Raw genomic sequence first — 12,032 nt, forward strand, 5'->3', positions numbered from 1 at the left:
TTCCAGTGCTAGAATTTTGTGTCCTGTCATACCAAAAAAAAAAAAAAAAAAGTGCTGCTCCTGTCCTCTGAAAGTACAGTGTCAGGAAAAGGGGCTCGTGAACCTCATTTGTGGGAGGAAACAGTCCACACCTGGAATATGCCCGCCCCTCTCTCTGCTCCCTCACCACAGAGAGCTCCTACTAATGCACACCAGAATCAGGACGTTTGGTTAGAGGGTTTGTAATCTGAATAGGTGTAGACCGTGGCTTTGAATGTAATAGTAGTTGAATATTTCACTGCTCCGTGGATTGTTGGTACAGAGTGGTGGCTGCATAAATGACCCCAGAGAACAGATCATTTCAGAGCTTTTCTCTTCAGTTGTGGAATGAAAGCCAGTGGGTTGGTTGGTTTTTTGGTTTTTGTTCTTTTTTTTTCATTACTGTGTTTTGACTTTGGATTATTGAAAATGATAGCGCAGCTCTTTGACATCTGAGCACACATGTGCGACCACGCTGGGACTAGAAGCCCAGCCGTCTCCGAGTGGAAACCTGTGTCAGTAGGAAGGAGTGGGGGGAAACGGTATTACTTTCTAAATCATAGGTTATTTCTATACGTGATTTTAAATAGGTCTGTGTAACTAAATAAAATGTTAGTAGTAGACATTCAACAGTTTCATCTACGTCCCCAGAAGCTGATCTACTCGTTAAGTTAGCCAAACCTATTTTGAATCTCTCTGGGGAAAAAGAAAAAGTAACAGTTCCACTTGTAGAAAAAAACTGAGTACATCCTACAAGATGATGCGGATTCTGTGTTCTAACACAGAAGGATATTCCTGATCTTTTTACAGACTAGGAGAAAAGACAACCCGGTACAGAATGCTTCTGCCCCCTTTAAAGCAAACCCTGTATACATACAGCTGCCACACACAGACCTTCCAGCCACCTGACATACCACATCTTAGCAACTTATATACTGTTTGTTACCCCTCCATGCAAGCTCCGTAAGGGCAGGGACTCTTGTCTGTCCTCTTCACTGTTTTAACACCAGCGCCTAAAACAGTGCCTGAATTAGGCTGGCACTCGATGACTATTGATGGAAAGAAATAAATAAACACACAACAAATGGCTCAGCAAAATCTGTTAAAATACTCAGCTAGGTTGTTCCCAGTAATTCTTAGAAACAGGTGGACAGAAAAGCATGTTGAGAAAATTAACTTTGTAATTGTAATTTTCTAAATTTTTCTCAATAAGCCCATATTATTTCTATAATAATAGTAGTAAAAAGCCCAAGCAGATTTTTCTCATTTTTGTTGCTGTTTTTATCCATCACCAAAGCAGTGAAGTTGGGGCCCATCAACAATCCGTTTTCGCTACATGCTGAGTTCCTTCAAGAAGTTCAGTCCGTAAATTTGCAGAACACCATGTTATTTAAAAGAAATGCGGTGTGAGTTGGTTCTTGATTATTCTCCATGAACAGAATCACCGACAGCTCCCCTAATTTGTGAAGTAGGTTTTTGAACCTCGCGTGCACGGCTTCCACATCACGTGTGGCGATCCCGTCTCCATTGTCTTAGTGTGTTCTTCAGTGCACGTTTGTTTCTAGATTATGTAAGACGCAGTACTTTTTGAGTATTTCTGTGATTTGACATTGAAAAGTATATCCCAAGGCACAGCTATAATAACATTAAAACTGTTCTCTTCATTTGTCTCTTAGGTCACTAATTTTTCAGGTCTTAACTCATTAACAGGTTTATGAAATCAATTTAGTAATTATTGTCACTTGTCTTTCTTCTCCACTGAAATACAAATTCTGTGACATTTGGTCTAATTTACCTTAGCAGTCTCGGCACCCCAACTTCCAGGTGCTCAGTGTTACGTTGGATAGACGGACGGATGGATGCGTGGGGAGACTGGTGTTTGTAAGACTTGTGTACTGTGACAACAGGTATTTCTGTTTGGGACAGAACACCTTAGATATGATTGTTAAAATCTGTGTCGCAGTTCTTTGTTTCTTTTATTACTGATTCTTTCAGCTGACCTCTGTTAGCATCAAAATAGCTTTAGTTGTGGCCATTACAAGATCACATCTTTTCCTTTCTTTTTTTTTCCCTTAAAGTAAGTAGTCTCCACTCCACACATAAGCCTTGAACTTACAACTCTGAGATAAAGGCTCACATGCTCACAAGCCAGCCAGGTGCCCGAGATCACATTTTTCTTTTCTAAGATTTTTTTTTTTTTTTAATTTATTCACTTGTCAGGAGAGAGAAAGCACACAAGCAGGCAGAGAGGCAGGCAGAGGCAGAGAGAGAGGCAGGCTCCCTGCTGAGCAGAGAGCCCGATGCAGTACTCGATCCCAGGACCCTGGGATCATGACCTGAGCGGAAGGCAGGAGCTTAACCCACTGAGCCACCCAGGCGTCCCCAAGATCACATTTTTCTTACAAGCAGTATATGGGTTTTCCAAATAAACTGTTACAGTCGAGCTACATGGCTCTCCAAGGCCTGAAGTCAGAAACGTCTTTCTCTGAATCTGCTTGTTGGTCATACATATTAGCGCCCAGTCACTGTTTTTACAGTAGTGGGAAAAGTATGAGCAAATGCTTGAAGATCGTTGTTCTCGCCCTTTCCAGAAAGCTCAGGAGTACGGCTATGACCAGTCCATGATGGCACGCTTCTACAAGCTGCTGGAAGACAGCGTGGAGCACAGCGTGGTCGGCCGGCTGCCGGTCCTGCAGCTCACCGTTCAGTACCGGATGCACCCGGACATCTGTCTCTTCCCTTCCAGCTATGTTTACAACAGAAGCTTGAAGACGAGTAGGTGAGTTCCGTTAGTGGCTTTGTAGCTTGTTTTATTTGTGGGCTTAGCTGCTTAGGAAGAATAGCTGTTTTACTGTGTTCTTAAGTTTGACCTAAAAAGCATAACAGAGGTTTAGTACTTTTTTCTAGTTACAAAAGCCATGTTGATTTTAGCAAATGCAGATAAAAAAGAAGAGGGGAAGATTACCCTTATTTGTGCTGCCCAGAAATAATCACTGGTGACATTTTGGTAGATCTATTTCTAGTCCTTGTACTATGCATATCTTATTTTACTTTTTTAGTTTTTAAATTTTTGAAAAAAAGAATCACACTATACTCAGCATAGTACGGATCTTTGACTTATGACGGAGTTATGTCCCAATAAATGTATCACAAATCAAAAGTGCATCTAATACACGTAACCTACCGAACACGGCGTAGCCTGGCCTACTGAAGTGTACTCAGAACACTTACATTGGCCTACAGTTAGGTAAAAATTCTCCAACACAAAGCCTGCTTTCTAACTGTTGGTTATAAAACTTATCATATAACTTATCATATAACTTATCAAATACTGTACTGACAGTGACAGACAGAGTGGTTGTTAGTGTAGAAGTTGGTTACCCTCGTGACCGTGGGGCTGACCAGGAGTGGAGCCTCGCTGCTGCCCAGTGTCTCGTGAGAGGATTGTACTGCGTGTTGCTAGCCCCGGACAAGACCCAAATTCAAATTTCCAAGTACAGTTTCCACCAAAATGTATTGCTTTTGCGCCGTAGTTAAGTCACATAATGGTAGGTTGAACCATCCTAAGTCGTGGACTGTCTGTATTCTCTGGCTGGCTTTTTTCACTTACCGTATTAGGAGTGACTTTTTAATTACAGTTATCTTTAATGGTGTAGATCACTCTTCCTGGCCTAGAACAGAAATACAATCTGTTTTTTACCTTTTACTAAAACACATTTTGATAAAATAAGGTAGGTATTTTTTACCCCCAGCTCCCTCCCTAACAAAAAAAATGTTAATAAAAATAAAATATTTTCTTGTAACTTGTATTCTGAATGGTGGCTGCTTTTTTTGTAGACAGACTGAAACCAGTCGCTGTTCATCAGACTGGCCATTTCAACCTTACCTGGTGTTCGATGTTGGAGACGGTTCAGAAAGACGGGACAATGAGTATGTTCTCCTCTCTTCAATCCCCAGGGATAGTCCCAGAGTTGTTATTTTTGTTCATATTTACATGGAAAACATTTTCCATACATCTCTTTGCCTTGTGTCAGGGCACAGGCATTCTGTAGCTAAGCTACTAGCTTTTCCTCTATTACCCTAAATTAACTAATATCTTTCTCTGTACATTTTGGCCTTTTAGTTCTTCTTAATCATGTGATGGGGATCATAATCACTAGCATGGTAAGCACTTGAGTAAACACATGCTAAGATCACAGCTGTTGTAAAACAGATATGGCTGTTGTGCGTGGCTCTTGTGATCGAAGAGGAGACACAGACACAAATGGGAATCCCCAGGGTTATTACTTGCTCCAGCTGGTTACGTGGCGCGAGGGTCAGTGTAGACCCATTTGAATGAAGGTGGGAGACAGAGGGTACACAGTACCTGATATGTGGGATTGTGAATAAGGAAACATATTCATGTGGTGGGGGACGAGAAAAAGTGGTGAGCACAGGTCCTAGCATGGAGTACAGGAAAATTCAGGCGTCACTGAGCGCTCTGTAGAGCAGACGGCATCCTCAGGAAGGGTTATGTATTAGTTGAGCTTCCGAGGTTGGGGGAGAAGGCATGGAGTGAAGAAGTTAGGGACACAGAGAAGCAGTTGATCATAAGCGCTGTGGGGGGAGGGTCACAGGGGGGGGTTCACCTGAGAGGTGACCAAGGAAAGTAAATTAGACTTCAGGGGTGGAAGAGCTAACTGGCTAGGGGTGGGGGGGGTGGTTCTTTATATTTTTAAGATTTTATTTATTTATTTATCTGACAGGATAGTGAGAGAGGGAGTGGGAGAGGGAGAAGCAGGCTTCCCGCAGAGCAGGGAGCCCAACACAGGGCTCGATCCCAGGACCCTGGGATTGTGACCTGAGCTGAAGGCTGATGCTTCATGACTGAGCCACCCAGGCGCCCCAACAGGATTTTCTATAGACTTAAGTCGGAAGTTAAGATTGTGGGTATTAAAGGCCCTTGAAGTGAGACCAGAAAGGTGACCTCAGGTGCAGTGCATGTAGCTCCTAGAGCGGTAGTGAAGGGGTCCGTGTAGTTCAGGAGGTGGGTAGGGAGAGCAGGACGAGGCCAGTAAGGAGGCAAGCCCGCTGCAGGATTCCATGTTGTTCTCTAGGGGCCGAGTCTCGTTCAGACTGTGTGGACGGCATCACACCTCGGCTGTGTGGTGTGTGGTTTGCACAGCCAGCGGTGGGGTATTAAGGAAGATACATGACTAAAGCACTTTTTTCAGTGTGTGGAAGATAGTAAATTTCTTAGTTTTAGCTGTTGATCATTCATATCTTCGTTACCGTAAATGCTTTGTTCTTACTGTTGCTGTCCCTGTTACAACAAATGGAGAGAGCGGTGAGTAACCTTCAGTTGATTTCAGAATCTTTTCTTTCTTACACCTTCTGTTTCACTGGGTGGTTATAGGTCTGCAAGTGTGCGGTATTAATGGTCATTATAACAGCTTCTTTAAGCCGCTGATGACTGAATAAAGGTGAAACTTCACCTGCCTGCCCTTCACTGTAACGGAAAAGAAAGTAGGACTGAAGCTAGCAGTTGGACTGCTATTAGTTTTGATGTGTTTTGTTTTGTTTTTTTCATCTTATTTAGCTCATATGTAAATGTTCAAGAAATAAAACTGGTAATGGAAATAATTAAACTTATTAAAGACAAAAGAAGGGATGTTACTTTCCGGAACATTGGCATAATAACCCATTACAAGGCTCAGAAGACGATGATTCAGAAGGATTTGGACAAAGAATTTGATAGAAAAGGGTGAGGCATCTATATTTTTACAGATATTTCCAGTTTTTCTGTTGAATTAAAAAGAAGAAGGAGGGGATAAAAGGAAACCTAACTCCAGGAAATGGTCTTAGGCCGTGGTGATACAGCAGGAGGAGACTCAAGGCTTTGGTCATGCTGGGTAGGGAACACTCACACTCCCAGCTCTGCAGATCAGCTGTCACCAGAGTACCTCCTGCTGGTCCCAGTGTCCTCACCACCATTGGCAGTGGACCTGACTGAGAAACCCTCAGCCTTTTCCTTTAGTTCCGTGACTTGTTAATCTGAATTCTCGTTCTAGTAAGATTCACAAAGTAACACTTTCACTTAGATTAAAGTATTTAATCCTTTTCATGCCTTTATGTACAGGGTGAAGCTCATGTTTTTGTCTCCTCCTTACCTCAACAGTAAAATCAAAGATTAATTATTGGAAATCCATTAATTCAAAAATTTCTTAACTTAGGAACACACAAGCTACCAAAATTGGCTCTAGAAAAAATAGAAAATTTGAACAGACCTGTACAAAGTAAAGAGATGGAGTTAGTAATCAAACACTTTCCAACAAAGGAAAACCCAGGACCAGGTGAATTCTACCAAACATTAGGATCAGAATTAACACCAATCCTTCTCAAACTTTTCCAAAACATAGAAGAGGAGGGAAGACTTTCTCACTCCTTTTATGAGGCCAGTATTACCATACCAGAGCCATGGAAAGACATCACAAGAAGAGAGAAACTACAGGCCAGTATCCTTTACAAATATGGATGTTAAAAATCCTCAACAAAATATTGGGAACTGAATTCAGCAGCATATTAAAAGGATAATACAAAAGACCATAGTGGGATTATCTCAGGAATGCAAGGTTGGTTCAATATACAAAAAATCAGTCGTGTGACATACTATTATTAATAGAATAATGGGAGAAAACCCGCATGATCATCTGAGTAGATACAGGAAGAGCATTTGATGAAATCCAACACCTTTCATGATGAAAACATTCAACAGACTAGGAATAGAAAAGAACTTCCTCAACCTAGTAAAAGGAATCTATGAGAAATCCCCAGCTAACCTACTTGATGGTGAAGCTGAGTCCTGTACCCCAGGATCAGGAACGACACCTGCTCTCACCATTTCTGGGCAGCACGGTATTAGAGGTTCTAAGCAGGATAATTGAGCAAGAAAAGAAATTAAAGGCACCCATGTTATAAAAGAAGTCAAACTATCCTTTCTCATAGTTGGCAGGACATTTTATATAAAAAACCACATAAAACTATTCATTTTTAATGAGTTCAGCCAACTTGTAGGATGAAGATCAGTATACAGAAATTAGTTATATTTGTATTACAGTAGCAACAAGCATTCTGAAAAGGAAATTTTTAAAAAAACAATCGTTTGTAATGGCATCAAAAAGAACAAAATAGGAATGAATGTAGTCAAGTGTATAAAACATCAAAAAATACAAAACGTTGAAGGAAATTAAAGAACACCGAGGTAAATGGAAAGACAGTCTTGTCTGTGGTTCGGAAGACTTCCTGATGTTAAGGGGACAGCACTCCCCAGAGTGATTGATCCTACAGAGTCAGTGTTGTCTCTGGCAGAACCCAGCTGCCTGTTTTACAGAAATGGACAAGCTTAACCTAAAATTCATGTGGAAATGCGAGATACCCCAAATATCATGAAAAAGAACTAAATGTTGGAGGGTTCACACTTTGCTCTTTCTGAACTTACTGGCAGAGCTGGTTATCAGGACTGTTGCTGTCCCAAGGATAAGCCTATATACCAGTAGACTAGAATTGCCAGTTCAGAAAGAAACCCATTCATTAATGGCCAGTTGCTTTCCAACAAGGGTGCCAAGACCATTCATTTGGGAAAGAATAGTCTTTTTTTAAATGGTGCTGGGCCAACTAGATCTCCATATGCAAGAGAATGAATTTTTTTTTTCATAGTGTGCAAGTGGGGTGAAGGAGGGGCGAGGGAGCGAGAGAAGGAGACTCGTAAGGAAGCTCCGTGCCCAGCGCAGAACCAGACGGGGCTCCATCTCACCATCCTGAGATCAGGACCTGCTCATGCTGAGATCAAGAGAGGGAAGCCCAACTGGCTGAGGTTAACCCAGCTTAACCCAGATGCTGTGAGAATGAATTTTGACTCTTGTGCCACAGCATACAGTGAACTCAGAGTGGGTTAGAGCACTGAATCTAAGCGTAAAATTTTAAAGTTCAGAGCTATAAACCTGTCTGACCTCAGATGAGACAGCAGTTTCTCAGCATGACACCCAAGCATGAGTTACCAAAGGAAAAATAGAGAAACTGGGCTTCGTAAAAATTTAGAAACTTGTGCATGTCAAAGTACACCCATCAAAAAAGGGAGAAGACAGCCCCCAGAATGGGAAAATAGACAGATAGTTCCTGAATAACCATGGTTTGACTTAGAATTTTCCAACTTGATGATGGTGGCAAAGCAGTACACATTGAGTAGAAGCTCTACTGCAGATTTCGAATCTGGATCTTCCCTAGCTGATGGCAGGCAACACGATCCTCTTTCCCCTCGTGCTGTTGGGCAGTAGCGGCCACAGCTCCCGGTCAGCACCGCAGTCAAGAGGGCGCATCTGATAACACTGACAGCCATTCTGTCCTGGTTCCAGAGCAGTCACATGACTTACAAACAGGCTTTGCCGAACTGTTGGCTGATGTAAGCATTCAGAGCCTATCTGAGGTCTGCCAGGCCAAGCCAGTGTTTGGTAGGTTAAATGTAATAAATTAAATTTTCAGCTTAGGATGTTTTTAAACTCATGGTGGGTTTATTGGGATGTAACGCCATCCTAGGTCAAAGAAAATCTGTACTTGCTATTCATGCATCTGAATTATATAAAGAACTCACACAACTCAAAAAGTTAAATAGTCTACTTTTTTTAATGGGCAAAGGATTCAAATAGCATTTCTCAAAAGTAGGTTGTAAACAAGTGGTCAACAAGAATGTGAAAAGATGTTCCACATTGTCATCAGGGAGGTGCAAATCAAAAGCACAGTGAGATCCCTTTTCACCCATCTGAATGACTAATAAAAAGCCAGACAGTGAGTGACAAGTTTGGGCAAGGATGTTGAGAAATTGGAATCCTTTTGCATTGCTGGTGAGAATTTAAAATGGTAGATCACGGTGGAAAACATTTTGGCAGTTCCTCAAAGAGTAAAGCATAGGGGCACCTGGGTGGCTCTGTCAAGTGTCCTCTTGATGTTAGCTTGGGCTGGGCCTGGTCTCAAGGTTGTGGGATCAAGCCCCGTGTCAGACTCTATGCTGGGCGTGGAACCTGTTTGGGCTTCTCTTCTCTCCCTCTCCCCCATCGTTCACATGCATGCTTTCTCTATTTCTCAAAAAAAAAAAAAAAAAAAGTGAAGCCTAGAATACCTGTATCTTTGAGGTATATCCCTGAAAAAACTGAAAAAACGTTTGCGCAGAAGCTCAAGACATGAGTGTTGCAGCAACGTTGTTCATAACACTAACAAAGGGAAAACCGCCCAGATGTCCACCCGTTGTAAGTGCGTAAATAAACCACGGGGCATCTGTGAGTCAAGTACGCAGCCCTAAGAGGAGCGCGGGGCCGTTCACGCCACGGCAGGGAGGAGCCCTGAGCATGGTCTAAGTGAAAGAAGCCAAGCAGAAAAGGCCACATATGTACGGTTCCATTCATACGACATTTCCAGACACGAAGTCTGTCTTTTGTGGATGCCAGGCCTGGAAAGAGGGAAAAATCGAGACTAACTGCTAGTAGGTCCAGGCCCAAGAACTGCAGAAGTACCCGGTGGTGCTGTGTGCATAGCCCAGCGGATGTACGAGAAACCACCAAATGCTCTACTCGAGAGTGGTGACGTGTAGGTTACATGAATTACATACTGCTGAAAGATGGGGTGGAAAAAGCTGAAAAATGCCACTGTATAAATATGCATGTGTAGTAAGTATTCTGGCGGTTTCCGATAAGCATGTTTGTGTTCTGTCAATAGGCCAGCAGAAGTAGATACCGTGGATGGGTTCCAGGGTCGGCAGAAGGATTGTGTCATTGTCACGTGCGTCCGAGCAAATACTGTGCAGGGCTCAATTGGGTGAGTGTCACCGGCTCTTCACTTGTCTGTGATCTCGAGTCCCATCTGTTTCCAATTGCTGCTGGGGAATACCATTCGTTGCAGTATTTTCCTTTGTTAGAAACTTGTGTCACATCATGAAACGTTCTTGTTTCACTTGTAGAGTGGATCCGCTGTCACGTCTGCTTCTCTTGGACCTTGTCTGTCACCTGCCTCCAAGGGCAGTCTGTTCTTTGACTTCCTAAGAGTGACCATCTCTTGGCTCAGGGTAGTAGGCCTGTCCCCTCCACGATCTGTCACGGAGGGGCTTTTCATCTTCCCTGCGTTTTTGTGCTTTGCAAGTTTGTAAACCTTAGCTCCTGTCCGTTGACTCACTGAAGATGTCAAGGACACTGTAGCAAGTGACAGGAGACTCCCAAGTTCCAGAGCCCGGACACTCGTGTGGCTGCTTTTTCCTGCTCTCGAGGAATGGGTGAAATTCGCAGTTTAGAAATGTGTTTCCTTGCCCTTAAAGGAAATAGTGACGTGAGTTCCCTCCGCCCCTGTTCGGAGAGAGTCTGCATGGACAGGTGGGGCCCTGGCATTTCTGGGGCGTCCCAGGAAGCAGAACGGTCGCCTTCTTGACACAGCAGTTCTGTTGTCTCCGAGCCCTCCTCAGATCTGGTGGTACCTTTTCCTGATATGTGCGTGCTTCTGCTCTGCCTCCACAGCACTTTACTGATCCTCACACAGATTCCGAATAACTGACTAGTAGCATATTTTTAGGACATCTCTAGAGCTTAAGAACACCACCTTTGGGACGCCTGGGTGGCTCAGTTGGTTAAGCAGCTGCCTTCGGCTCAGGTCATGATCCCAGCGTCCTGGGATTGAGTTCCACATCGGGCTCCTTGCTCGGCAGGGAGCCTGCTTCTCCCTCTGCCTCTGCCTGCCTCTCTGTCTGCCTGTGCTCGCTCGCTCTCCCTCTCTCTCTGACAAATAAATAAATAAAATCTTAAAAAAAAGAACACCACCTTTAAACTTCCCAGTATCTCCTCCAAGGCAGAACACAAGATTGGCAGACGGATGCGTCACTTTGAAGGAAAGCTCCAGGCTTTTCGTTTCCAGGTCTTAACGGGAATGGCTGCTTCGCTGGGGACCCTGTGTTGGGAAGAGGGAGAAAGTGATGCACTGTTAGAGGAGGAGAAGGAGCCCCAGGACAGCCGTCTGAAGCAGTGTCTATGTCCCTGCACTCACGCTAAGTCACTCTGCGGCAGGAAGTAACTTTGCTTTTGTCGCTTAGGTTTCTGGCGAGTTTGCAGAGACTGAACGTCACCATCACCCGAGCCAAGTACAGCCTCTTCATCCTTGGACACTTAAGGACCCTCATGGTAGGTGCATTCTGGGAACAGAGTGCTCTGGAGCTCGCCCAGCGTGACTGATACTGGGTTGAGCTTTTGTCTCTATTTTCCATGAGTGTGGAATTGATGCAGGTTACAGAACAGTGAGCTGCTTCCCCGGCTGCCCTGTCCTTCAGCAGCTTCTGCCTGGGAGCTTTCGCAGATGTAAACCACTCACCCTGTCCCAGTCCGAGGCCCACACTCTCCACAATTAAAAAAAAAATACGTCTCTGTCCTAGGACTGTTGAGCTCTGTAAAGCCACCCACATGTGGAAAGTGCTAGCACAGTTGCTGGCACTCAGCGGACACTCAGCTGCTGTGGCTGTTACTGGCCCAGCTTAATGCCAGCTCGAGGGAGCTTGGATCTTTTCTGTCTTGGCACTGGGAGCTTGCTGCCTGCTCTGTGTCGCTTGGGTGGGGGGAGGCGGGGCGGGTTCGCATCCGACCAAGAGTGCGGCCTCCGTTGGTGATAGCACAACTAACCGGCGCGGGTGTTTGCTGCTTGCCTCGCTAGCGGTCGTTAACTTTGAATTCTTCCCATTTTTGTGTTTCACAGAGTCAGTGGTTATGTTAGTAGGGGAGCGGAGCTAATGCATTAGATTTTTTCAGCTAGTTTTTCCCGTGTTTTCTGGTATATACCACCAGAGGGCATTCAAACACAGTCTTTCTCATTCAGTTTTTCCCTACATCTGTGGTCTTCAATTTCTGTAGTTTGTGTGCCCCCTTGAAGGACTCTTTAAAAGCTGCATACCACCTGTTTTTAAGTTGATATCAAAAATTTGTTATGGTAAGTTTAAGTATTGTTTAAGATTTTGA

The 12,032-nt window shown here is 43.8% G+C and overlaps 1 protein-coding gene across 3 annotated transcripts in view; it reads left to right on the top strand.

The window, feature by feature from the left end:
• Positions 1–12,032, top strand: part of SETX (senataxin) — an 86,741-nt gene that overhangs the window by 69,434 nt on the left and 5,275 nt on the right. For 2 of the 3 annotated variants that reach the window (XM_044264620.1, XM_044264621.1), the window contains 5 exons: positions 2,610–2,797; positions 3,856–3,948; positions 5,597–5,761; positions 9,763–9,861; positions 11,120–11,207. In XM_044264620.1, coding sequence (XP_044120555.1) covers positions 2,610–2,797; positions 3,856–3,948; positions 5,597–5,761; positions 9,763–9,861; positions 11,120–11,207 — 633 coding nt within the window. The remainder of the gene's footprint in view (positions 1–2,609; positions 2,798–3,855; positions 3,949–5,596; positions 5,762–9,762; positions 9,862–11,119; positions 11,208–12,032) is intronic. The other variant, XM_044264622.1, reaches the window with a different exon arrangement.

The sequence above is a fragment of the Neovison vison genome, chromosome 9, assembly GCF_020171115.1.
Source record: "Neovison vison isolate M4711 chromosome 9, ASM_NN_V1, whole genome shotgun sequence".
NCBI classification, from domain to species: domain Eukaryota; kingdom Metazoa; phylum Chordata; class Mammalia; order Carnivora; family Mustelidae; genus Neogale; species Neogale vison.